This window comes from Schistocerca cancellata, chromosome 5 (genome assembly GCF_023864275.1).
Source record: "Schistocerca cancellata isolate TAMUIC-IGC-003103 chromosome 5, iqSchCanc2.1, whole genome shotgun sequence".
In the NCBI taxonomy this organism is placed as follows: Eukaryota; Metazoa; Arthropoda; class Insecta; order Orthoptera; family Acrididae; genus Schistocerca; species Schistocerca cancellata.
In genome coordinates this window covers 28,692,425-28,720,094 of record NC_064630.1, presented here as the reverse complement: position 1 = coordinate 28,720,094, position 27,670 = coordinate 28,692,425, and the positions used below count along the sequence as shown (strand labels likewise).

At 39.7% G+C, this 27,670-nt stretch overlaps 1 protein-coding gene across 2 annotated transcripts in view; it reads left to right on the top strand.

The window, feature by feature from the left end:
* Positions 1 to 27,670, top strand: part of LOC126187676 (uncharacterized) — a 165,415-nt gene that overhangs the window by 6,591 nt on the left and 131,154 nt on the right. For both annotated transcript variants that reach the window (XM_049928909.1, XM_049928910.1), the window contains 3 exons: positions 12,611 to 12,744; positions 24,889 to 25,109; positions 25,594 to 25,808. In XM_049928909.1, the coding sequence (XP_049784866.1) occupies positions 12,611 to 12,744; positions 24,889 to 25,109; positions 25,594 to 25,808 (570 nt within the window). The remainder of the gene's footprint in view (positions 1 to 12,610; positions 12,745 to 24,888; positions 25,110 to 25,593; positions 25,809 to 27,670) is intronic.

The window sequence follows — 27,670 nt, the reverse complement described above, 5'->3', positions numbered from 1 at the left end:
CCAGAAAGGAGGTACACAGCTCATGTTGTCTGTAGTTAAACCATTTCTAGACGGTCAATACCATGGTTCGATTGCGTCCACATTCTTTCTTTGTGCCAGGAAGGGCTCTCAACCAGGGAAGTATCCAGGCATCTCGGAGTGAACCAAAGCGATGTTGTTCAGACATGGAGGAAATACAGAGAGACAGGAACTGTCGATGACGTGCCTTGCTCAGGTCCCCCAAGGGCTACTACTGCAGTGGATGACCGCTACCTACGGATTATGGCTCGGAGGAACCCTGACAGCAACGCCGCCATGTTGAATAATGATTTTCGTGCAGCCACAGGACATTGGGTTAAGACTCAAACTGTGCGCAATCGGCTGCATGATGCGCAACTTCACTCCCGACATCCATGGTGAGGTCCATCTTTGCAACCACGACACCACACAGCGTGGTACAGGTGGGCTCAACAACGTGCCGAATGGACCACTCAGGATTGGCATAATGTTCTCTTTACTGATTTTGAGTGTCGCATATGCCTTCAACCAGACAATTGTTGGAGACGTGTTTGGAGGCAACCCGGTCAGGCTGAACGCCTTAGACACACTGTCCAGCGAGTGCAGCAAGATGGAGGTTCCCTGCTGTTCTGGGGTGGCATTATGCGGGGCCGACATACGTCACTGGTGGTCATGGATGGCACCGTAACAGCTGTACAGTACATGAATGCCATCCTCTGACTGATAGTGCAACCTTATCAGCAGCATATTGGCGAGGCATTCGTCTTCGTGAATGACAATTTGCACCCTATTGTGCACGAGGACAGCACTGTCTTGCAGTCAGGAGAATCACTGCAGAGGAGCGGATTGATGTGCAACACATGCCATGCAGTTAGCGGTCAATGGTTCGACCTGTGTATCCATGCCAAATCACGTACAGTGGCTAGGGGCACTTAAATCGTGCAGTACTGGCACTACATTTGTGCTCAGATGTCAGTTTATGCTGCAAGCAGTGATGCTTACTGGCCACTGTACAAGCTATCAACTGCCATGTACCGTGTGTCCACAAGAGACCGAAAGCTTACAGGATTTGTGAAATTGAAATTGATATTTTCATGTCTAATAATGGTGCTTGTTCCTACCAATTCCATATCAGTTCTCATTGAGAATTCAAACTTATTGTCATTGCTGTAGTTAAGTGAATAAAAAGTAATAACATTCATTTCTATAAAGATATAAAAAAATTGGCTTGCGGCAGGACTTGTACCCAGTACCTTCTGCGTTCCAGCCTAAGAACTTGACCATTATGGTGCTGTGGGGTTTGAAAAATCTACATTGTTACTGCCGCTTTCGTCATCTAGTGGATCACAGGAATTTCTTTTATGTTGATTGTTTGCAAATGAGGGTCCACCAGAGTAAATGATTGCTGGATATGATGTAATACCTGGAACCCTAACATACACAACCACATACGTGGTTTCAAAAAGTCGGTCCTGATCCTGGCGACCCCTCCTTGTAAGGGGAATAGTACCTGAAGTTCCTACAGTAAGTAACAGTTGGGATTACTATTTCAAAGTAAATCTGGAAAAGGGGAAAGCAGTTTCAAAGCACTGTCAAATAGAAAAAAATTGAATTGAAAGTTAACTCTTTTTGCCAGGAGTCTCTGGTGATTTCCCAGGATTATCTTTGCAGAAATTCTGAATTCTTTTCATGGAGCTGGAGTTTTCTCATGCATACATCATCGTTTGTCTGATAAGCTAAGAGAGGAAGTGGTGCAGCTCTTTATTTTTGCTCTCGTGCTTGCAATACTCAGTGGCATTGTTAATTATTGTTGTAGCTCCACTCTGTAAAATACTACCCCTTGCCCTTCTCCGAGGAGTGGGAAGCGTATCTAGCATTGGCCGTGACCAATCAGAAACTGCTTCATCACTCATCAAGACGTGTTAAATTGTGATGCAGCACAACACACAACAACAATCACTTTGCAGTGGCTAAATACGCAATGTTCTGCATTAGGTAACTCAGGTTGGCAGCAACCAGTCACAAAATGTGAATGGGTCAAAGTGGACTGACTCCTGCCGATCTAGAAGTAGGGAGCATTTGTTCATCTCTTTGTAAACAAGACTTTAGTGCCTATAGTAGAATACATGAAAAGGGTAGAGAAATTAAAACTACTGATGATGCCTGACACGAATAGGCGAAACATCTTTGATTAGGAACGAAATAACCATTAAATTGCAAAATTTAGTGTTTTCGTATCTAAATGATAAACATAATTGAAATAGCAACTGAGGAAGAACTGGCTGCATATATTAACAGTATTATTTTGGTTTCATTTTCTGTGTAGGAAATTAAAAATTCATAATTATTCTTTGCTGAAGGGTGTGCTGTGAATCAAAGGTCATGGTAGACAAAAAACTAGAAAACTAAAAACAGTCAATTTCCCTTTTTATTTCTTCCAGTGAAATGCTTGTTGTGTTATAATGCCATTAAGTAATTACTGTATATGAAGAGACCAGGAATAAAAGAGCTAAGTCCATCTCTTTTTAATTTTTTGAGTTTTTACCAGTATATGAAAGTACAGTAACCGACCCTATATTTCCTGCTATAATAAATGGGAAAAAATTAGCTGTCATACTGTAAATGAGTTTTGAAAAGAAGCTGTACAGGGAAAGAAAGAGCTCAGTCCACATGAAACTGGAAAGAGGGTTAGTACATAAAGTGCTGAACTTAATGGAATCTGTAGTTTTGCAGAATGCTTATTTATATAGTTTCATTTCTGTACTTATAGTACAGTGTAGAAGGCATAGGGCAGATGAATGTGAAGCAAGATTTAACAATGCAGTCCACAAGAATGGAATATTCCAGAATTTGAAACACGAACAGCTGCTAGCATGACTTTCTTAGAAGTAGATACCTTAGGGGTTGCAAAGCAACTCAAATCGCTTGATACAGGCAAGTCTTCAGGTCCAGATTGTATACCGATTAGGTTCCTTTCAGATTACGCTGATACAATAGCTCCCTACTCAGCAATCATATACAACCGCTCGCTCACCTATAGATCTGTACCTACAGATTGGAAAATTGCGCAGGTCGCACCAGTGTTTAAGAAGGGTAGTAGAAGGAATCCATCAAACTACAGACCTATATCATTGACGTCGGTTTGCAGTAGGGTTTTGGAGCATATAATGTATTCAAACATAATGAATCACCTCGAAGGGAACGATCTATTGATACGTAATCAGCATGATTTCAGAAAACATCGTTCTTGTGCAACGCAGCTAGCTGTTTATTCGCATGAAGTAATGGCCGCTATTGACAGGGGTCTCAAGTTGATTCCGTATTTCTAGATTTCCGGAAAGCTTTTGACACCGTTGCTCACAAGCAACTTCTAATCAAGCTGCAGGCCTATGGGGTATCGTCTCAGTTGTGCGACTGGATTCGTGATTTCCTGTCAGGAAGGTCGCAGTTCGTAGTAATAGATGGCAAATCATCGAGTAAAACTGAAGTGATATCAGGTGTTCCCCAGGGAAGCGTCCTTGGACCTCTGCTGTTCCTGATCTATATAAATGACCTGGGTGACAATCTGAGCAGTTCTCTTAGGTTGTTCGCAGATGATGCTGTAATTTACTGTCTAGTAAGGTCATCGGAAGACCAGAGTCAGTTGCAAAGAGATTTAGAAAAGGTTGCTGTATGGTGTGGCAGGTGGCAGTTGACGCTAAATAATGAAAAGTGTGAGGTGATCCACATGAGTTCCAAAAGAAATCCGTTGGAATTCGATTACTCGATAAATAGTACAATTCTCAAGGCTGTCAATTCAACTAAGTACCTGGGTGTCAAAATCACGAACAACTTCAGTTGGAAAGACCACATAGATAATATTGTGGGGAAGGCGAGCCAAAGGTTGCGTTTCATTGGCAGGACACTTAGAAGATGCAACAAGTCCACTGAAGAGATGGCTTACTCTAAACTCGTTCGTCCTCTGTTAGAATATTGCTGCGCGGTGTGGGATCCTTACCAGGTGGGATTGACAGAGGACATCGGAAGGGTGCAAAAAAGGTCAGCTCGTTTTGTATTATCACGTAAAGGAGAGAGAGTGTGGCAGACATGATACGCGAGTTGGGATGGAAGTCATTAAAGCAAAGACATTTTTCATCGCGGCGAGATCTATTTACGAAATTTCAGTCACCAACTTTCTCTTCCGAATGCGAAAATATTTTGTTGAGCCCAACCTACATAGGTAGGAATGATCATCTGCCTGGTCTTTGAACTACCAGGAATGACCCTATTGATAAGAGAGGGAAACATGGGCACAGGTCCTGGAAATTAAGCGACATATTGCCTCCTTCCTGGAATACACAATTATTATGGGTTAAAAGATACAACTTAAGTATACTTTCTGAGGAACTGGATGTAAATACTATGTTCAATTTATTCAAAGAGGCATACTTAACTAATAAGACATCTTATGAAACATAGAGACACGTATTTTATATGAACTCCAGTATTTCCTTTTGGTATCCTTATACAGATGCATGTAGCACCTGTGACGAATATGCAGGAAAAGTGAAATACCTAGAATTCGATAAACAACAGTGTGTTGGAAGTAGCAGAAACAAGAAATATTGAGTCTTGGTTGAAAAATGTGAAAACTTCAAATGATTTTCACAAATTTGCAAGCCACCGTGTTTTATTAGAGGAAGGAAAAAAAGCTAAGAAGGAAAGCTAAGAGAACTTGGAAAAGGAAGCCATATCTATGGATTTTGGCAAGAATTTGCCTGTGCCTGACATCATAACTAAAATTGTGTGTTATAAATGTCAATTATTTATATAAGCTTTAAACATCCATTGTTCATCAAATGCAGAGTGTGCATTTTTTCCTTTATCCTGAATGTGTTGTCAGAAAAAGTAGTGATGACGTTTGTTCAATGATCCATACATTTTGTTACAATTACCTTCATATTCCCACAAAAAATCTTGATATATTTTGAGTCACATTCCAGCCAAAACAAGAACTACACCCACATTTCATTTTTATGCAGTTTGCTTATACTAGGGAAGTATAAGGTCCATGAACCATGGACCTTGCCGTTGGTGGGGAGGCTTGCGTGCCTCAGCGATACAGATAGCCGTACCGTAGGTACAACCACAACGGAGGGGTGTCTGTTGAGAGGCCAGACAAACGTGTGGTTCCTGAACAGGGGCAGCAGCCTTTTCAGTAGTTGCAATGGCAACAGTCTGGATGATTGACTGATCTGGCCTTGTAACAATAACCAAAACGGCCTTGCTGTGCTGGTACTGCGAACGGCTGAAAGCAAGGGGAAACTTCGGCCGTAATTTTTCCCGAGGGCATGCACCTTTACTGTATGATTAATGATGATGGCGTCCTCTTGGGTAAAATATTCCGGAGGTAAAATAGTCCCCCATTCGGATCTCCGGGCGGGGACTACTCAAGAGGATGTCGGTATCAGGAGAAAGAAAACTGGCGTTCTACGAATCGGAGCGTGGAATGTCAGATCCCTTAAACGGGCAGGTAGGTTAGAAAATTTAAAAAGGGAAATGGATAGCTTAAAGTTAGATATAGTGGGAATTAGTGAAGTTTGGTGGCAGGAGGAACAAGACTTCTGGTCAGGCGAATACAGGGTTATAAATACAAAGTCAAATAGGGGTAATGCAGGAGTAGGTTTAATAATGAATAGGAAAATAGGAATGCGGGTAAGCTACTACAAACAGCATAGTGAACGCATTATTGTGGCCCAGATAGATACGAAGCCCACACCTACTACAGTAGTACAAGTTTATATGCCAACTACCGTATTTACTCAAATCTAAGCCGCACTTTTTTTCCGGTTTTTGTAATCCAAAAAACCGCCTGCGGCTTAGAATCGAGTGCAAAGTAAGCAGAAGTTCTGAGAGATGTTGGTAGGTGCCGCCACAACTAACTTCTGCCGTCGAATATATGTAGCACTACACAGGCATGATTTGCAGACACAAAGATAAATACTGGCGCCAAAACCTCTGCGTCAGTAAATAAATTAAAAAAGGTGGAAGACGAGCTTTTTTCTCCACCCCGAGTTTCGACCACTGCATTTTCATACATTATCCAAGGAAGTAAATACAAATTCCGTATTGTTCATCTTCGAATGTTGCAGCGTTCCAATGTACTATGAAAATCTGACTGGCAAGACTGTTTGGGATGTTTGTCAATATGGCCAACTCTACGTTCTGAATTTTTTCCTACCTGTGAGAAGCGGTGGTTGCTAATAGGAACTTTTACGAATTGTGAATCACATGCAGTATTCTCTCAACATAAGAATAATATGAAAATAAACATTTTGCCATGTATTCTTTTGTGTTTGCTGCTACCTCATTTAAATCCTGTCTGCCTAATAAACTACGAAACTAGAGTGAGACAACAGCAAACGCGGAAGAATATACATATCATGCCATGTTTATATTCGTATTCTTCTTATGCCTAATAGTGATACAGTCAGAAATGAAGCACGGCAATTGACTAGATTTTTAATCTAAGATGACTCTAATTTCTGTGCAGAATATAATGTACTAAAGAGGCGTCTGCAAAGATTTTCAAACAGAGAAAAATTTCACTAAACTCTTGTTCAGAACATCTTCTATCATACGCAGTCTATTATTTGATTCTTGTTGATCATTATCAAAGAAAGCAGCTGTGTAAGTAACAACAAATAGCAGTCTCTTGCCATTGTTTCGCTAATGAGAGGATTCCTCTTTTTTTTTTTTTTAATTGTAAGTGGCGATAACGCGCACAAAAGCAAGCCATGCCGCGACCGGCGACAGGTAGTAAACACTCATTATCAGAATGAGACAGACAATGCATGACACTGTACAGTAATGCATTTTTCAGCTTAGAGTGACATAAACACCTATAAGAAAAAGAACGGCACTTATCAGGTCAAAGAAAAATAAGCAATTAATTCAAATCAGACGAAGCACGTGATAAAGGAAGGGTACCCGTATAAATACGGATGGAGCGCCTGACGCATAGCAATGGCTACCTGGTAAAGCTTAACTGCTAAGCTTACGACTCGAACCAAACTACTGTAGCTGTATCGTCATTCATTCGACCTAAATTGTGTCTCATATTACAATGGACCAACTTTGTTTCAATTTGGAGGTGCGGCCTAAAACTTTTCTCTCGCCTTGAATTTCGACTCTCAAATTTCAGGTGCGGCTTAGATTCGGGAATTTTTTTTTTTTTTTTTTTTTTCCTTGATTTCGAGTCTCATTTTTCAGATGCGGCTTAGATTCGAGTGCGGCTTAGATTCGAGTAAATGCGGTAGCTCTGCAGATGACGAAGAAATAGAAGAAATGTATGATGAAATAAAAGAAATTATTCAGATAGTGAAGGGAGACGAAAATTTAATAGTCATGGGTGACTGGAATTCGAGTGTAGGAAAAGGGAGAGAAGGAAACGTAGTAGGTGAATATGGATTGGGGCTAAGAAATAAATGAGGAAGCCGCCTGGTAGAATTTTGCACAGAGCACAACTTAATCATAGCTAACACTTGTTTTAAGAATCATGATAGAAGGTTGTATACATGGAAGAACCCTGGAGATACTAAAAGGTATCAGATAGATTATATAATGGTAAGACAGAGATTTAGGAACCAGGTTTTAAATTGTAAGACATTTCCAGGGGCAGATGTGGACTCTGACCACAATCTATTGGTTATGAGCTGTAGATTAAAACTCAAGAAACTGCAAAAAGGTGGGAATTTAAGGAGATGGGACCTGGATAAACTGAAAGAACCAGAGGTTGTAGAGAGTTTCAGGGAGAGCATAAGGGAACAATTGACAGGAATGGGCGAAAGAAATACAGTAGAAGAAGAATGGGTAGCTTTGAGGGATGAAGTAGTGAAGGCAGCAGAGGATCAAGTAGGTAAAAAGACAAGGGCTAGTAGAAATCCTTGGGTAACAGAAGAAATATTGAATTTAATTGATGAAAGGAGAAAATATAAAAATGCAGTAAATGAAGCAGGCAAAAAGGAATACAGACGTCTCAAAAATGAGATCGACAGGAAGTGCAAAATGGCTAAGCAGGGATGGCTAGAGGACAAATGTAAGGATGTAGAGGTTTATCTCACTAGGGGTAAGATAGATACTGCCTACAGGAAAATTAAAGAGACCTTTGGAGATAAGAGAACCACTTGTATGAACATCAAGAACTCAGATGGAAACCCAGTTCTAAGCAAAGAAGGGAAAGCAGAAAGGTGGAAGGAGTATATAGAGGGCCTATACAAGGGCGATGTACTTGAAGACAATTTATGGAAATGGAAGAGGATGTAGATCAAGATGAAATGGGAGATACAATAATGCGTGAAGAGTTTGACAGAGCACTGAAAGACCTGAGTCGAAACAAGGCCCCCGGAGTAGACAACATTCCATTGGAACTACTGACGGCCTTGGGAGAGCCAGTCCTGACAAAACTCTACCATCTGGTGAGCAAGATGTATGAAACAGGCAAAATACCCTCAGATTTCAAGAAGAATATAATAATTCCAATCCCAAAGAAAGCAGGTGTTGACAGATGTGAAAATTTCCGAACAATCAGTTTAATAAACCACAGCTGCAAAATACTAACACGAATTCTTTACAGACGAATGGAAAAACTAGTAGAAGCTGACCTCGGGGAAGATCAGTTTGGATTCCGTAGAAATACTGGAACACGTGAGGCAATACTGACCTTACGACTTATCATAGAAAAAAGATTAAGGAAAGGCAAACCTACGTTTCTAGCATTTGTAGACTTAGAGAAAGCTTTTGACAATGTTGACTGGAATACTCTCTTTCAAATTCTAAAGGTGGCAGGGGTAAAATACAGGGAGCGAAAGGCTATTTACAATTTGTACAGAAACCAGGTGGCAGTTATAAGAGTCGAGGGACATGAAAGGGAAGCAGTGGTTGGGAAGGGAGTGAGACAGGGTTGTAGCCTATCCCCAATGTTATTCAATCTGTATATTGAACAAGCAGTAAAGGAAACAAAAGAAAAATTCGGAGTAGGTATTAAAATCCATGGAGAAGAAATAAAAACTTTGAGGTTCGCCGATGACATTGTAATTCTGTCAGAGACAGCAAAGGACTTGGAAGAGCAGTTGAATGGAATGGATGGTGTCTTGAAGGGAGGATATAAGATGAACATCAACAAAAGCAAAATGAGGATAATGGAATGTAGTCGAATTAAGTCAGTTGATGTTGAGGGTATTAGATTAGGAAATGAGACACTTAAAGTAGTAAAGGAGTTTTGCTATTTTGGGAGCAAAATAACTGATGATGGTCGAAGTAGAGAGGATATAAAATGTAGACTGGCAATGGCAAGGAAAGCGTTTCTGAAGAAGAGGAATTTGTTAACATCGAGTATAGATTTAAGTGTCAGGAAGTCATTTCTGAAAGTATTTGTATGGAGTGTAGCCATGTATGGAAGTGAAACATGGACGATAACTAGTTTGGACAAGAATAGAATAGAAGCTTTCGAAATTTAGTGCTACAGAAGAATGCTGAAGATTAGATGGGTAGATCACATAACTAATGAGGAAGTATTGAATAGGATTGGGGAGAAGAGAAGTTTGTGGCACAACTTGACCAGAAGAAGGGATCGGTTGGTAGGACATGTTCTGAGGCATCAAGGGATCACCAATTTAGTATTGGAGGGCAGCGCGGAGGGTAAAAATCGTAGGGTGAGACCAAGAGATGAATACACTAAGCAGATTCAGAAGGATGTAGGTTGCAGTAGGTACTGGGAGATGAAGAAGCTTGCACAGGACAGAGTAGCATGGAGAGCTGCATCAAACCAGTCTCAGGACTGAAGACCACAACAACAACAACAGGGAGAAGATTTAACAATATCAGAGTAACATTAGCAATAAGAGGACATTCTTATTTGGAATGTAATAAAACATGGCACTTACAAACCAGAAAACTCACACAGAAGTCCCCAAAGATTGGATAAAGTGTTTGTAACAGATTGGTCAGATTTTGTTGAAGCTATATCTGAAACTCTTTGCCAGTTGACTGCATTCCTGAAGCCCTTTTTAAAAGCAGAAGGGTCCCTTTTCTGCACGTATAGTTAGAGAGCTCATCATAGACAGATATCACCCAAGACTTGTCAAGTTCAGGATGACTTATAATGGAGCTTGGGAGACTGCTGCTTTTAAATTGGCTCATCCAGCTGAAGGACCGAGTGGACTAGAGTTTGTCTTGCCTGAGTTTCTTTGTACTGGTAAGATCGTATGATATCTCCAAACCTTACTTCCTTTTTGTTACAATATAGTTTTAAATTCTAGATTGTTATACATTATATTTTCGGACCTGCTGCCCATCTCTCATGACAAATACCAGGATCTGTTTATTTTGAAACATTTTTGATAGAAGCACAAAAATATTATGACCATTTTTCTATTGGGTGAAGTTCACAGAATAGGCAATCTTGTGCTGTTTTTTAAGTATAATTTGATTCTTACTTCAAGTAATGAAGGAAAATGAAATGATACTTTGAATGTATGGACTGAGCCTCTTCTTTAATTGAATAAGTTATTCCTACTAACTTTTTCACATGTAGCATCAAGAGTCTGAATAAATATTCAATAATATTGTTATATACCGGGTGATCAAAAAGTCAGTATAAACTTGAAAATGTAATAAACCACAGAATATTGTAGATAGAAAGGTAAAAATTGACACACATGCTTGGAATGACATGGGGTTTTATTAGGGGGGGGGGGGGGGGGGAATTACAAAATGTCCAACAGATGGTGCTGGACAGCAAAACATCAGTGACTGCTACCGTGACGGGTGAGAGGTACGCCGATATGTTACAGAATCGCATCATCCCCAGCCTGGCTGATAAACACCCGCTGGAACGTACGATGTTTATGCAGAATGGCGGTCCACCCCATATTGCTAGACGCGTGAAAGATCTCTTGCGCGTGTTGTTTGGTGATGCTCGTGTGCTCAGCCACCACCTTCGTCATGCTTGGTCTCCCAGGTCCGTGCGATTATTGGCTTTTGGGTTACCTGAAGTTGCAAATGTATTGTGATCGACCGACACTTCTAGGGATGCTGAAAGACAACATCCGACGCCAGTGCCTCACCATAACTCCGGACATGCTTTGCAGTGCTGTTCACAACATTATTCCTCGACTACAGCTATTGTTGAGGAATGATGGTGGACATATTGAGCATTTCCTTTGAAGAACATCATCTTTGCTTTGTCTTACTTTGTTATGCTAATTATTGCTATTCTGATCAGATGAAGTGCCATCTGTTGGACATTTTTTGAACTTTTGTATCTTTTTGGTTCTAATAAAACCCCATGTCATTCCAAGCATGTGTGTCAATTTGTACCCCTCTATCTACATTATTCCGTGATTTATTCAGTTTTCAAATTTATACCGACTTTTTGATCACTCGGTATTTACAGAATAATATGTAAAGTTTGTAATTTTGCAAAATAAGTGTAAATGTTACAGAATTGTAAGATTGAAAAAAGATTTAAATAGAAATATTGTTTTGTAAAATGTATAAAACTGGGCATAGCTCTTTCTTTTCCTTGACTCTGTGGTAGATCTCTGTGGTAGACAACATAAATGTTTCCAAAGTACACTGGTCACATTGTAACCAGTTGTTATAAAAGCACTTTCTCCCATGAAAATTACCTATATTAATCTTTGAGCATTTTTCATAACACGAGCAGGCATGCAGCGCACTTTGTAAACGTGAAGGAATAGCTGTCTTTGTATTACCAAGGTAAACATATATTACCAAAATTACAGTTTAATCTTAGTTTAATTAAACAACAACAACATTGTATGAGCTGAATTACTGTTTAATTAAATAATAGTGAAGTAAACCTTTCATTTTATCACTCTGTTGCTGCAAACAAGTGTTACCCCACAGTAATGACCCATTCAAAACATTAAACAGTGCAGTTGCAACAGATCCCAGCCAAATGCTTACTTGATAATCAATGATGTTATAGGTGACCATCTCATTGTCAGATTGTGCTGCTAGCTCAGAATCTGAGTCATTTTCTTGCATGGATCTTAAATTTTTTCTCACCTCTCTTGCTATTTGTTTTATGTGATTGCTGCTCACTTGGAAATCTGACAATACATCTTACTAGTGTGTTAACTGAAGCAGTAATGAAGGAATAGGTATGGGTTTGTGTGTGTAAAACAACAACGGAATGTACAAAACAATGTTACTTATGATTGACGCACTTTGCACACAGATGCGCCTGTTCAAGGTTAACTTTATCTGGTTGTTCAGAATGTTAAGTTCTGCTAGTACAAATTGTTGTGCAAATCACATAGTGCATTTTTTCTTAAAGAGTATCCATTAGTACCTTTACCTTAATATAAAAATACCTGTGCCTTTGTGCCAGTTGCTATGTTGCAGTTACAGCATATTTATGTAGAATGGGTCCTTCACCCCCCCCCCCCCCCCCCCCCCGCACCTCACACACACACACACACACACACACACACACACACACACACACACACACACACACACAGAGAGAGAGAGAGAGAGAGAGAGAGAGAGAGAGAGAGAGAGAGATAATATAAAGAGACTTCATGTATTATATTATTATTTTTAGATGATACAGCTGGCAGTGTAAGGCAAGATGAGTCACAAACTGGACCCTTTGCAAATGTACTCTTCCGTGAAATTCACAAGAATGCTTTGCTGAGAAAACTGACAGTGGAGAAGAGAATGGGAGCATTTCCTAAGGTAATCTAGTTGCTATTAGTTTACAAGTGCCAGGTGAAAGATAAAAATACAAATAATAAACATGTAGAGTGAAATTTTCATTCTGTAGTGGAGTGTGAGCTGATATGAAACTTTCTGGCACATTAAAATTGTGTGTGGATGGAAACTTGAACTCGGGACCTTTGCCTCTCGCAAGCAAGTGCTCTATTGGCTGGACTACACAGGCATGACTCATGTTCCAACTTTGCAGCTTTACTTCTGCCAGTACCTCAACTCCTGCATTCCAAACTTCACAGTTCTTCTGCAAAACTTGTGGGGCAAGCACTCCTGCAAGAAAGGTTGATGCAGAGGTATGGCTTGGCCACAGTCTGGGAGATGTTTCTGGTGGGAAATTTTCATTCTGCAGATAACTGTGCACTGATACAGAACTTTGTGGCACCTTCCAAGGTTCAAGTATTGTCTGCCACACAGCTGTAATTTGCCAGGAAGTTTCAACAAATACTTAGTTTCTAAATTCTAGTAAGTTCTGAGTAATTTGACGAAAAATTTGTGCAGCAGTTGAGATTAATGTTACATAATGTCATACTCTTGTCTAATTATGGATAAGAAAATGGGACTAAGGGTATACTACTACGTACAGGATACTGAATGGCTCACCAGAGTCAGAATAGGGTCTAAGTCTCTCCCCAACTCAGGAGTACAAGCTCTGTAGCTCCTGAAGGGATTCAAGATGTCTGTGGTGAGATAAAAGAAATTATTTAGTATATCAAGGACACAGAAATTTAACACTTTGATTGCCAATCCTGTTAGACAGGACACACAAATTTCTATAGACTGCTGATCCCTTCATTTGACAGGGTATGATATTTCTCACTTTTAAGTGTGAAATCACATATATTGATGGGCTTGATTGGTCTTCATTGTGTTGCTAGAGACTTCAAGTTTCTAAAACAGCTATAAATATTAAGGGCAAGGTTTACAGGATCCGTAGGCAGTGTTAACTATGATGGAGCACTGGAATTTGTTAGTAGGAAAAGGAAGAGAAGGAAAAATGTAAGAGAATATGGACCCAGGGGATTAAATTAAAGGGGAAGCCACATGGTAGTATTTGGCACAGAGCACAATTTATTTATTGCTAACACATACTGTGAAAATCACAAAAGAAAATTGTAGTTGTGGAAGAGACCTGGAAGCATGTCAAGATGTATAGCAGACATGGACACTGATCACAATTTCTTAGTTGTGGAGTGCAGATAAAAACTGAAGAAACAGTGTAAGGAGTTAGTAGCCTGGATAAGTTTAAACATCCAGAGTTTGGTGAGGATTTCAAAGGGAGCATTAGGCAAAAACTGACTGGGATATCCAAAATTAGTAGGTATAATAGATTAATGGACAGCTTTGAGAAATAAACCGGTAAAACCAGCTGAGGGATATTCAAACACTTGGAATCTTTGAATAAAAACACAATAAATTTAATTGCTAAAAGGAGAAAATACGAATGTATGGAAAAATGAAGCACGCAAAAGAACATATTTATCTAAAATATAAGACTGACCACAAGAAAACTGCAAAGCAGAAATGGCTAGAGCAGTTCTAAGCTTTAGGAGCATGCTGTGCTATAGAAAATGTAAAAGTTGTGTATTGGAAAGTTAAGGGAACTGTTGGAGATAAGAGAAGAAGCTGTATGAACTTAGAGAGCTCAGATGGCTGTGAACATTGAGGGCTTTGATGGCTAGCCAGTATAAGGCAAAGAATGGAAGACTGAAATGTTGAGGGAATATATAGAAGAGTCGTATAAAGCAGATAGAATATGAGATGAGATGCGATGCAGGATGCAACATTGTGCAAAGAATTTGACAGAACACTGAAAGATCTAAGTCAAAATTAGGCATCTGGGGGAGACAACATTCCTCCAGAATTATGAAGATACTTGTTAGAATAAACCATGACAAAATTGTTCTGTCTGGTACGCAGGATATAAGACATGGATGAAGTAGCTCCAAACTTGAAGAGAGTAGTAATTGCAACATCAAAGAAGGCATGAGCTGACAGGTGTTGCTAGTATTACTGATATAATAGTTTAATAATTCATTGTTGTAAATTCCAGCAGTCGTCTACAAGGAGGATGGAATGAGTCATAGAAGCTAATCTGAGGTAATACATTATGTGATCAAAAGTATCTGGACACCCACAAAAACATAAGATTTCCATATTAACTGCATTGTGCTGCCACCTACTGCCAGGTACTCCATAGCAGCGACCCCAGTAGTCATCAGATGTCGTGAGAGAACAGAATGGGGCACTCCTCGGAACTTACGGACTTCGAACTTGGGTCAGGTGATAGGGCATCACTTGTGTCATACGTCTGTACGCAAGACTTTCACACTCTTAAACATCCCTAGGTCCACTGTTTCCAATGTGATAGTGAAGTGGAAACTGAAGGGACACATACAGCGCAAAAGCGTACAGGCTCATCTGTTGACTGACAAGAGACCGCCGACAGTTGAAGAGGGTCATAATGCATTCTAGGCAGATATCTATCCAGACCATCACACAGGAATTCCAAACTGCGTCAGGATCCACTGCAAGTACTATGGCAGTTAGGTGGGAGGTGAGAAAACTTGGATTTCACGGTCGAGTGGCTGCTCATAAGCCACGCATCACGCCGGTAAATGCCAAATGACACCTCACTTGGTGTAAGGAGCATAAGCATTGGACGATTGAACAGTGGAAGAATGTTGTGTGGAGTGACGAATCAAGGTACACAATGTGGCAATCCAATGGCAGGAGGTGGGTATGGCGATTGCCCGGTGAACGTCATCTGCCAGCGTGTGTAATGCCAGCAGTAAAAGTCGGAGGCGGTGGTGTTATGGTGTGGTCGCGTTTTTCATGGAGGGGCCTCGGACCCCTTGTTGTTTTGCATGGCGCTATCAAAGCACAGGCCTGCATCGATGTTTTGAGCACCTCCTTGCTTCCCACTGTTGAAGAGCTATTCAGGGATGGCGACTGCATCTTTCAACGCAATCGAGCACCTGTTTGTAATGCACAGCTTGTGGCGGAGTGGTTACATGACAGTAAATCTCTATAATGGACGGGCTTGCACAGAGTTCTGACATGAATCCTATAGAACACCTTTGGAATGTTTTGGAATGCCGACTTCGTGCCAGGCATCACCGACCGACATCGATACCTCTGCAGTGCAGCACTCCACGAAGAATGGGCTGCCATTCCCCAAGAAACCTTCCAGCACCTGATTGAACATATTCCTGCAAGAGTGGAAGGTGTCATCAAGGCTAAGGGTGGGCCAACACCATATTGAATTAAAGCGTTACCGATGGAGGGTGCCACGAACTTGTATTTCATTTTCAGCCTGGTGTCCGGATACTTTTGATCGCATAGTGTATCAATGTGGATCTCAGAAAAATGCTATACTGATCCTACAACTTACCTTAGGAGTAAGGTTGAAGAAAGGCAGGTTCACATTTATAGCATTTGTAGATTTTAATAAAAACTTTTGAGAGTTGTTGATGACTTTGTAATTCTGCCAGACATGGCAAAAGGCTTGGAAGATCAGTTGAACAGAATGAATAGTCTTAAAAAGAAGGTGAATAACAATGGTAGTAAAACTTGATTAATGTAGTGTTGTCAAATTAAATCAGGTGATACTGAGGGAATTAGATTAGGAAATGAGACACTACAAGCAGTAGATGAGTTTTGCTTTTTGGGTAGCAAGGTAACCAATCACAGCAGAGGTGAAGAGGATGTAAAATGAAGACTTGCAATTGTAATAGCCTTTACAAAAAGGAGAAATATGTTAATATTGAATGCAAGTGTAAGTAATGGATGACATATTTTCTAGGAGATTCCACAACTGTTGAGATATTTTTAAAAAGTTTTGTTATTATAATGTCAGTTGCACAAATCCACACTCAATTACTAGTTTCAATCGTAAGCAATGATCATCTTCAAGCCTGAAAATAACCGTAAAGGTGACATATTAAGATGCAGTCAGGAACAGTTATAAGACATTTGCACATAAGCTTTTGGCCATACCCATCATCAGAAAAAGAGAAACACACACCATTCATTCACACAAACAAGCACATCTCACGCACACAACTGCGAACTCCAGCAGATTGGGCCACAGTGTGTTCTGACCAAATTTGCTGGAGTTAGTGGCCATGTGCGTGTGAGGTGTGCTTACTTGTGTGAGTGAATGGTGTGTGTTTCTGTTTTTCTGACAAAAGCTATGGCCGAAAGTTATGTGTAAGTATCTTTTAATTGTGCCTATCTCCAACTTTTAAAGTTTCATCTTTACAGTAAGTAGCAGTCTCTCTTTTCTCACTTAGCTGATATTCCTACCCAGGGTTTCCATTGTCTAACTATTTTGTTAGATGGCATAGAAAAATATTTAAAATTAAAGACATTAAAATTATACCTGTATATTGAAATTGCATGTCTAAATATAAAATACATGAAACAATATATGATAAATCACGAGAGTGAAAAGTCACAGTTCTTCAAAAAGAAGAACATGATCAAAGTTGCACAATAAAGGTATACTGGTGAGCAGATTCCATGGCATCAAGCATTCACTGAACCCACTATTCAGAATGAATCCATAATTGTGAATGATGGTTAGGGGAGGGAGGAAGGTGGGAGGGGAGAGAAAGTACTGATATGTGTGACATTAGAATATAACAAATAACTGTCTGAAAGAGGTAATACTGGAAGAAGCAGCAGCTCACCACCTTCTCCACAGCCCAATCAGTGGAACAAGGCATTAGCAGCTCACAGCACTTTCCGCCATTGTGGCTGCAAGGCAGTGTGGCTGCAAGCAAACTGAGCCAAATGTGCATTTGCACAACACACATCAGATGCGTTTTGTTGGAAACTGCATCACCCTATGTATTAATGTTTCATTCCATTTTGATTTCAGATCTGAAGGTGATTGAAACTAGCAACCAAGTGTGAATTTCTGCATATAGGACTGTAGAACAACTCCTTTTAAAATGAAAAATAAATATTAGGAAGTGTACGGAAGTGAAATGTAAGTGATGACAGTACAGACAGAAAGAGAAGAGTATGTGGTGCTACAGAAGAGTGCTGAAAATTATATGGTTAGATCAAGTAACCAATGAGGAGATTCAAATCAAAATGCTACAGTCATTGGACAGCTTTTTATATTGGTATGACTACCAACTAGCTGTCAACCAGGGTGAACAACCACCTAGAAAACTTTGGCCAAGAGCAAAGTAGACCACCCTATGGCAGAACATGCAGCTGAATGTAACTTGGTTGATTTCAATGGCTCCTCTCCTTCACCACAAGCTTTTCTGAAATGTGCAGGTGGAAGTTATCCTTACACCACATTCTCCACTCCCGTACTGGACTTTTCTGTTTGGACACTATTTGCTCAACTGTAGATCGATAAGATGGCGATGCTCTTTGTGTTGTGTATTTAAGTAGAACATGAATACAGCAAATGATCTAACTAGACATGACTGTTCAATACGTGTAATTAAAATGAATATATAGATTTTCAAGAAAATGAAAGCACAAGATTACACTTCACAGTTATGATCATGTTTATATTGAACTTTGCAAAGCAACCTTACAAACCAGAAGCACAATCCAATGTCATGTACAAAGCCAACATTCTCGTTCAATTTAGGATGGAAGAATTGGAAACAAAATCGAATGAAATAAACTTGAAAAATTGTGCAGTAACCAGCTTCTCAGTCCCTGATAATTCATGCTCTCTCGTAGCCTTTCATAAAAATTGGCATGCAGAAAGATAAAAAGTCTCAGCCTGTCATTTACCTTACACGGCGACACAGAATTCACCACAATAAATTAACTTGGAATCTAATGTATCATAGCTCTCCACATGAACAAATAATTTCGCCAGATCAGTCTGTTTCTTTAGATATGGCTCCAGTACAAAGCATGTCCCAATGCTAGAAAACACAGAAAACAATTCTCCTGTGAAGGCAATACTATTCTTTCCAGGCTGACTTTATTTTTGAACAAGGAAGCCACATGGCAGTATCTGCCGCCAAGGTACATGATTAACTGAACGCCAACTGCTTTCTAAAAACAAGGTTTCCTGTGCAGTGGTTTAGCAAAGAGCTTACAAACAATTAGAATCAATGCTAGTGAAGCCGGCTGCCTTAATATGTCAGAGATAGTTGTAATATGAGTATTATAGATCTCGAGAAAGAAAATAGGCCATGAGAAAATGAGTCAACAACAGGCACCTTCCTGTGTGCACAAATATATGTTGCAGCTAGTTCACTTGTTGTTAAGTTATTGCTTTCAGTAAAGTAACCATCAGATCACCTGTAGCAAGCACTGTAAAGGGGGGTGGCGACTAATAGAATCACAGCTGAATTAGATGGAATTCCAGCTAGTAATGAGTCAAGATTTCAGCATCATCATAGTCACTACTATAAGAAAATGTATGAATTAATAATCATAAAGTTTGTCTAAAGCAGTCAGGCAGTAATTCAATTATATTGCCTGTCAGATTCAAAGAGGAACCTTAGCAGATCTGATGGACTAAAAAGTGTGCCAGAAGGAACTAATCAGTCTCCTTTGACAGGATTTAATGTATGTTTGAGAGCCCTGTTTGTTTAGAAATGTTATTCTTCTTGAGCATTGAGTGGAACATTTACACTGCTATGGGCTTGACCTCTCTCTTGATATGTTCTCCCACTATTGCACACACTGTTGACTGGGAAATGGTGAACAATTTGCAATTCATTGGCCATGTCCATATCTAGAATTGCTTACTAATTTCACAATGCCTCAAAAGAAGCCACTGAAAGTGATGTGCACTAACAATTAACAGAAAGCTGTACAACCAGTTGATGAGTTTGAACATTGGGACAGCATCTGGGAATTAATGAATCACAGCACAAACAAGATGCACCCGTTCTAAAGTTCAGCTCTTCTACAAAGGCTATGTAACCAATGATGGAGTACATGGGATTACTCAGAAGTCACTAGCAGGTATGCGGTTTGGGCAATTCATCTCTGGCCTTGCAGCCTTTCAAGTAGTGAGAGCCATATGCCACCAAATTATAAAGTAGGCAAGAAGAGAGCAGGGTGTTAGTCCTGCGAATTAACACTATGCACTGCGCATCACAGTGTCATGCTAGTCCAGGAACCACATGTGAGGAATGGAAAACTTCCACACATGACCACACTGTTGGGCACCAGAATGCCAAGACAGTGATCATCATTCTTACAGTTACGCGATGAGCATCCTGTAACAATGGAGTGGTGTAATGCTCATTGCAAGTGCATTATCACCTGAATATACATGCAGTACTCCCACATGATTGATCCTTACCTTAGTAAATTAAGAGCTGTAGCAGTGTACAGTCATGATACATATCACATAATGGTAGTTAATGTGAATGTCAAATTGGTGCTTTATCGTAGCAGCATGTCAGATGGGCAGGCTGTAATGTTGCAAGACTTGATCTGAGAATTGGACCTGACTGATCAATAAAGGACAGCCAAGCACATTTGTAAATAGTACAAGTGCAGAGACCAATGTAGACATTCTTGGCAAATTGGGTAGCAGCTAATAATTATCTCGAGAGGTTAAACAACACCTGACCACCTGTGACAGTAGTGTCATAATCTTTGATATCAGAACAGTAAATGTAAATTCTTCATGTAGCGAAGGCAGTAGTGAACTGGATGGCTGTGATTTGAAGAGAGCAAGTTGTAATGCACTTATTGCTAAACTAGCTTCTTTCGAATTAGATCATTTACGAGAAAACGTAGTCCTCCGGGCATGTCCTCTTACAGAGCTCCTTCAGCGGCCACGTGCATGTCACATGCCGAAGAGGCGAAATACGGCTATCCCTAAAATATTTTGGAATAGGTAGCTGACAGAGCTGTGCGCAAAAGTCCATAATGCAAGGAGGAATTACCACTGCTCAAGAAGGAGGGACAAGAGAGATAGAAGGTAAAATATATTTTGGCATTGTAAACAAATGTATAGAAATAAGGTCTGAGACGCTAAGAGGGAGTACTGGGAGTTGTGTTTGAATGAATATCTGAAGAAAGACCTGTGGTGTCATCTGTACAAGTCTCTTACTGACAAAATTAAGTCTCTCACCAGCCTGTCCATCCTTCCAAGAATGATGAACTAACTACAAATAGCTGGAGAAATTCCACTGAATATTTACTAAACATTCTTTTGCCAGATGCCCATGCAAATAAAGCAAGTAACTGTCAGTCAGTGCTCTGTACTAATGACAATGCCCCACTCCTGTTTGTTGAGAAAGAAGCAATAGTAATGATAGTCACACTAAAAATGTGATAGAGCACTGGGTCTAGATGGGTATCCATTCAGAGGCGATACAGAAAGTAAGTCCAGTCGTAGTGCCATTCTTAGGGTGTCTATTGAATGAGGCATCAAGACAGGGCTGGGTACCAGAGACGTGGAAATCTGCATGTGCAGTTATCATAAAGAAAGGCCTTGATAAAGATCCCATGCAGCCAAAGAGCAGTAGACATATATGTTTAATAAACACATTAGGGAAAGTTCAGTAGTGGCCACTCTGTGAGTATCTTCAAGAACACAGAGCGCTCCAGGGTCTTCCACAAAGGTAAATTGTCAGATGACACCAGTAATGAGACTCTCCAAATTGTAAACAAGGGAAACAATAAATATTGTGAAGTAATTATGAACGATATTGCAGCCATATTCGATACTCTGTGGAAACCTGCGATGTTCAATCACCTAAGAAGTCTCCGCAAGAGCCACATGGGCAAATGGCTTGCCAGGTGTAAACAATGCAAGAAAAAATACCGCTAAGGGCTGCGCACATGACTTGATACCTAGACCAATACTTTGGGACCTGACAGTTGAGCTCCTGGTGGAAATGCTGTATGGGATTGATGAAATGAACGGAGTTGTGGCTTATGCCGATGCTATTTTGGTGACAGTCTATGGAGATTCCATATGGAAGCTTAAAGAAAATGCAAACCACCTGCTTTCAAAAATGCAGTGCTGGTGCAGTGCACTAGTGCACAAAGACAAACAGACAGACATGACAGTTTTATTAAGTACAGAAGATTAAGTTACATTGTAGAATTAGTACTTTCATACTGCATTATGAGAGTTAAGAGAAAAAATGTATGCACTTGTGCAGAGAATTATCAGTGTACTGAATGTATTGTATGACCTGCTTTAGACACACAAGGAGGCAGGTTTTATGATCCCAATAAATAAATGAAATAAAATAAAATAAAAATGTAAATCTCTGAACCCAGTAATCAATTTTGTTAGCATTAACAAATGGTATAAATTTTAAATTTTGCAAATAAATTATTATAGATTAAAGTCATTTACAGAACTGAAATAATGGAGGAAGAACAATTCTTAAAACATTTTTTTTTCTCTGAAGGAAGAACACCACACATTCAGAAAACTGCAGTGTATTTCCATCCCCTGTACCTAGATGTGCCCCCCTCCCTGTTCTCTCCCTCCCTCCCTCCCTCCCTCCCTCCCTCCGTGTGTGCGCGCACCCTCGGGAACACGCTTTGCAACTAAACATAATTTGTATTGATGTTCTCTATCTGATCAAAAGTATACAGGTGCCTATCAGTGGACATTAATAATGGATTCATGCTTTGCCTTTATGACTGCTTAAACTTTGCTGTTAGGGACATTTTTGGTGAGATGTCGGGAGGGATGTCAGCCCATTCTTCAACAGCCGAAACCAGGAAAGTTGTGATGTTGGATGCTAGGGACTGAAGTGATTTTGACATTCTAACTCATCCCAAAGGTTTTCATTGGGATCAGGTCGGAACTCTGGGCAGGCCAGTCTGTTTCTGGAGTGTTACTGTCCACAGACCCACTTTAGCATTTTCTCAAGCGTAGTAGGGGACCAGACCCTAATCTTGAAAAACACCTTAATACCATGACACCACCTCCTCCACACTTCACTATTGGCTCTATACTCGATGGGCAGGTAATGTTCTCCAAGCATTCACCAAACCGAAACCATTCCATTAGATTGCCACTGATTCATCACTCCAAATCACGCATCCGCAGTCCTGTGGCATCATGGTTAACACCAACTCGAGTAACGCTTAGCATTAACTGCTGTAATGTGTGGCTTACGAGGGGCTGCTTGACCATTGTATCCCTTTTTTTAGCACCTTAATGCATTGTCTTTGTTCTAGGTGGACTGCTGGAAGCACTGTGGAACTCACAAATGATTCCTTGTATTGAGTTCATGTGATTTTACAACAACCCTTCCAATGTTTGATGTCCCTGTCTGTCACGACATGCGGTCTGCCTAGTGTCGGTTTAGCTGTGGTTGTTCCTTCGTATTCCCACTTCAGAATTAAATCACAGTTGGCTTGGGCTGCATTAGAAGGGTTGGAATGTCCCTGATGGATTTGTTATTCAGGTGACATCCAGTGACTAGTCCACGTTCAAAGTGACTGAGCTCTACTGATTGGCCCGTTCTGCTGTTACTGTCTCTCTGCTGACAACACAGTAATCCCCGCCTCCTGTTGTAGTGGCGGGTCTGCGTCTTGTGACATGTGATGATCAATTCCTCATTACATAGGGGTGTCCAGATAATTTTGATCAGCTAATGTATGTTATATGAAACAGAGGAAATTGAAGACGTCACTACTTCATTGGCTAAATAGGTAAATCTTTTTAAGCATTAATATGTATTAGTGGACAAAAGCATTTCAGCAAATGCAGGTCATTGACTGAGTAGTTTTATCTCAAATGATTTGTATATGTAAAAATGTGGAACCAATCCTGGCTCTGTGTTGTTCAACCCAAGCATTGGGTTGAGATCAGATGTTCCTTCTGCCCCCTCTCCCCTGTAGGTTCTCTAATACGAATGTAGACCTGGCAAGAAATCAACTCTAAATAATTTTAAATTGGCATAATATTTGTTGTGTTCTTTGTATATCACTTAACTGGGCTATTACAAATTAGTTTGTCAGAATTAGAATTCACCCTGCAGATAACTTCATTTGAATCTGGATAATTAAAATTGAGCCTGTCAGTTATACACTGCTTGTACATCATGTGTTGGAAAAAATGAGTTTTTAAGAAAATAACTGCAAAAACATTAGTACAAGGGTCACCTTTTGAAGTTTTTACAAAAACATTCTTTTTTGTACAAATATTTTATTGTTTCTCAAAATGTATGTCTTTAAAATTTTTACACTTTAGCATGTGTTTGAACCGATTCCGGAAACCTTTTTCCCCACAGATGTCATTACCTCAAAAACATGATTTTGGAAGGAGTCCTTGAGGTGATGAAAATTGCTGTCTACCCTTTATTCAGTGACACGCTGGAACAAAAATAAGTTGTTAGGTGATAAATCGGGTGAATCTGGGCAGTGAGGCATTAATTCCATGTTTTCTTCGTAAAATTGTGAATTATTTGACATGCTGTGTGACCACTAGAATTGTCTTGATGAAGCATGATGTGACATTTTTTGGTTGTTATTACTGAATTCATTGAAGATTTGTGACAAACAAATTGTTTTATATAATTTAGAATTAACTATTCTTTGATCCTTTAAAATGATTATCACAGCACATGCAGATTAACTTAAGAAACAACCAATCATTCTCTGTCAGTTCCAGCTTCACTCTGGAATGCTTGTGCAAAATCAAATGTTATGTAGTTTTCAGTGGGTTTGAGGATGCCTGTCTCGTGGTAGGTCAGGTACTGTTTGTTTTGAGTTGTGTTGTGCATAGCATTGAACAAAAACCAGTTTTGTTCGGCCTTCATGGAATTTGACCAAAGCACAACCATGGTAATGAAATTTTGCGAACCAATTGCAAACAATCTTTTCTGAAGTTGGTTGATAACACTAGTTGAATACAGCAAATTGAGGTATTGTTGTTGAGTTGGACCTTTACAAAAATCTTATGATCTCATGAAATCTTTGTTTCCTTTAAACTGTCACTGTAAACAAACTACTCAGCAACTTTATGAGCTATCATTATTTTGACAGTAATAAATGACAAATTTTAAAACAGTAATGTCACATCTCAGTCACACTAACTAATGGTTGTTTGTTAAAGCTTGAAAAGGTGACTCTTGTACTCCTTATTGTTGCAAACATTTTATCATGGCATATTTATTCTTTCAACAGAAAGGTGAACGCGTCTGGGTTGTTTTTTGTGTACACGATGATTCAGAGCCACTACTTGAAATTTATAACTGTAAGAACAAAGCTGTTACTCATAAGCCAGACTGGTTCGTCTCTCTCAGCAACTGCTTGCATGTTTCACCTACGATCTGTCCCCAAGAAGATGAATATGAGTTTGTAATTACCTTGAGTTCTGATGTTGTCCGTCTTACAGCACCTTCCTGGTAAGTCTTGCTTCCAGTTTCTTCTGTTATGAGAGAAATGTAATGATGAGCTGCTGCTAATATTATTTCATTTAGGAACTGTACTTCATTTTCATGCCCACAGTTTGCCGAAAATTACACTCACTTCAGTCATCAGTAATGAGAAATAGTTTCCCTGTTATAAATTTGGAGAAATATTGCTTTCAGTCCTATAAAATAATCAGACTGCTTGCAACTGTTTACAGCATGTATACACTTGTAATCAAAATGTTTGCTTATCAGTTGTTTTTGTTTATTTTTTAATTCGCTGTCTGTGATTCGGTGCCAGGGCTCCTCATTACAAAAAGTTTACATTAACTAAGAAGAATTTTTCATGTCACTGTGTTGTTAATACTAAAAAGAATTTTTCACGTCACTTTGTTGTTAATAGTTAAGTAGTGTAAAAGAAAGGATCCATGTAATTTTTGTATAACTGGTTCTTTTATTTTCTTCTGATTGAATGTAGGGACTTAATGATGGAATGGGTGGAATGCATAAGCTCAAAACTACGGGAAATGCACATACTGTCTCCACGTGAAAATGTATATAGCAAAAACCCAGAGACAGGGCCTCGACTTCCATTAGCACCTACACGTGATCCCAACTCGCCACTTCCACCACCACCTGCAGGCCCTGCCACAGCTGTACCTGGTATTGAACAAGTTGCCAGTACTGGAGGAGGTAATGAGCGTTGTATGTATAATACGAACATGAAATAGTGAGTAATCCTTGGGTAACAAGTGATGTTAGTAATTACTTGTGTTATTGTAATGAAAAGAATCAAGAATTTAGTGTTGTTGTGATAAACAGTTGTGAAGCCAGAATTACTATTCCCTTTGATACAACATTTCGTAAAGAAATTGCGAGGATATTCCTGCGTGAGTCATATTGATTGTATGCCAGTGACACAGATGTGCTCGAGTAAGGTGCATGTGTTTGAAATAATTTTATGATTTACATTTTAGTGATTTGAGTGGTAAGGTCCAGCTGTATCTCGATTATAGCTTTTATTTGGGATTCACATGGATGTTGTGTTGCCTGTTCTTCAGATATATTCACAGTCCGATAATGTGGGATAGATTGTGCAGGGAGAGAAACAATTTGCCCTGTGTTACATTGAAGGCCAGGATCATCTGGGTGAAATATCGGTGAAACAGAAACTATTTGTCTGTCTGGTGCGGAGATGCAGGTAGCCATACGTAGGTTTTGAAGAAAGGAAGTGGGGAATCACATTGTGAGGTCTTTCATGTTATATGCTGGACCTCCTTAAAAGAATAGCAATATTATGTTCATTTCAGAAGTTAAAAAGTTTTGGAGGCATGTAAAAAGTTTGTAACCAATTTTCAGAGATTCGCCTTTTTCCTTTGCTATATGGTCTTATCAAGTGAGGTTAACAAAATTATTGAGTTTAGAAAAAGTTGATACTTCCACATGTTGTGATCGTACATTACAGCTTGTTACAAAGTGGTTATATTTTTGTTACTGATCATAATTATTAAAGTGCTTTGAAATTAAGTAACCCATCACATTTTCCTTAAAGAGTTTGGAATGGAAACTGTGTATACTGGATATGTTAATTTTGGTGCAATATGGGCCATACGTTGCTCTGTATAAAATATGGCTGAAAGATAAAAATTGTTTTTGTATACATCACAGTCGAGGTTAACATTTCATTACTGTTTATTTTAATTTTCCTTAGGATTCAGCTGCGCACAGGCTGTGACAAATCCATTGTCATGTTTGCCTGTTGGCTGCCTTCCATTTGTCTGAAATATAGAAGTTTTACTTACATAATAATATCCAGTTAGTGTTACTGCTGATAATGTGTTAACATATTCAGTCTAATATTACTTATATGTGCCTGTTGGTGATGTAATCTGTGTTCATGGCATGTAAAATTTTCTCAGATTAATTATAAATAATTTGCCAAATGCCTTGCCATTGTGGTAACATCAGTTCCCATCAGATCACCGAAGTTAAGTGCTGTTTGGCTTGGCTAGCACTTGGATGGATGGCCATCCAGGTCTGCTGAATGTCGTTGGCAAGCATGGTGCATTCAGTCCTTGTGAGGCCAATTGATGAGCTATTTTACTGAGAAATGGTGGCTCCAGTCACAAAAACAGAGGACAGCCAGGAGAGTGATATGCTGACCATATGGCACTCCATATTCGCATCTGGTGACACCTATTGGCTGAGGATAACATGGAGTTCGGTTGGTACCATTGGGCCATCCGAGATCCATTTGGACAGAGTTTAGTTTAGTTTTAATTGTAAATAATTTAAGGATTAAAGGTAACAACTCGTTGAATAGCTGAGGCTCCGTGTTGTCTGTTGGCACATGTACAAGACTGAGAATGTCACTAGCTTATGGACAGATCCTTATTTAGAGGTATAGGAGTACACATAGACACAAAAACACCTGTATGGTGCATTTTGCTTGTTGACCACATTCTGTCACCACCACATTCAAATCCCACGTGCCGGCTGTCTCTCCCTCCCAGGTGGCAGCTGCCCTCACTGAACCCTCACTCCCAATCCCCACC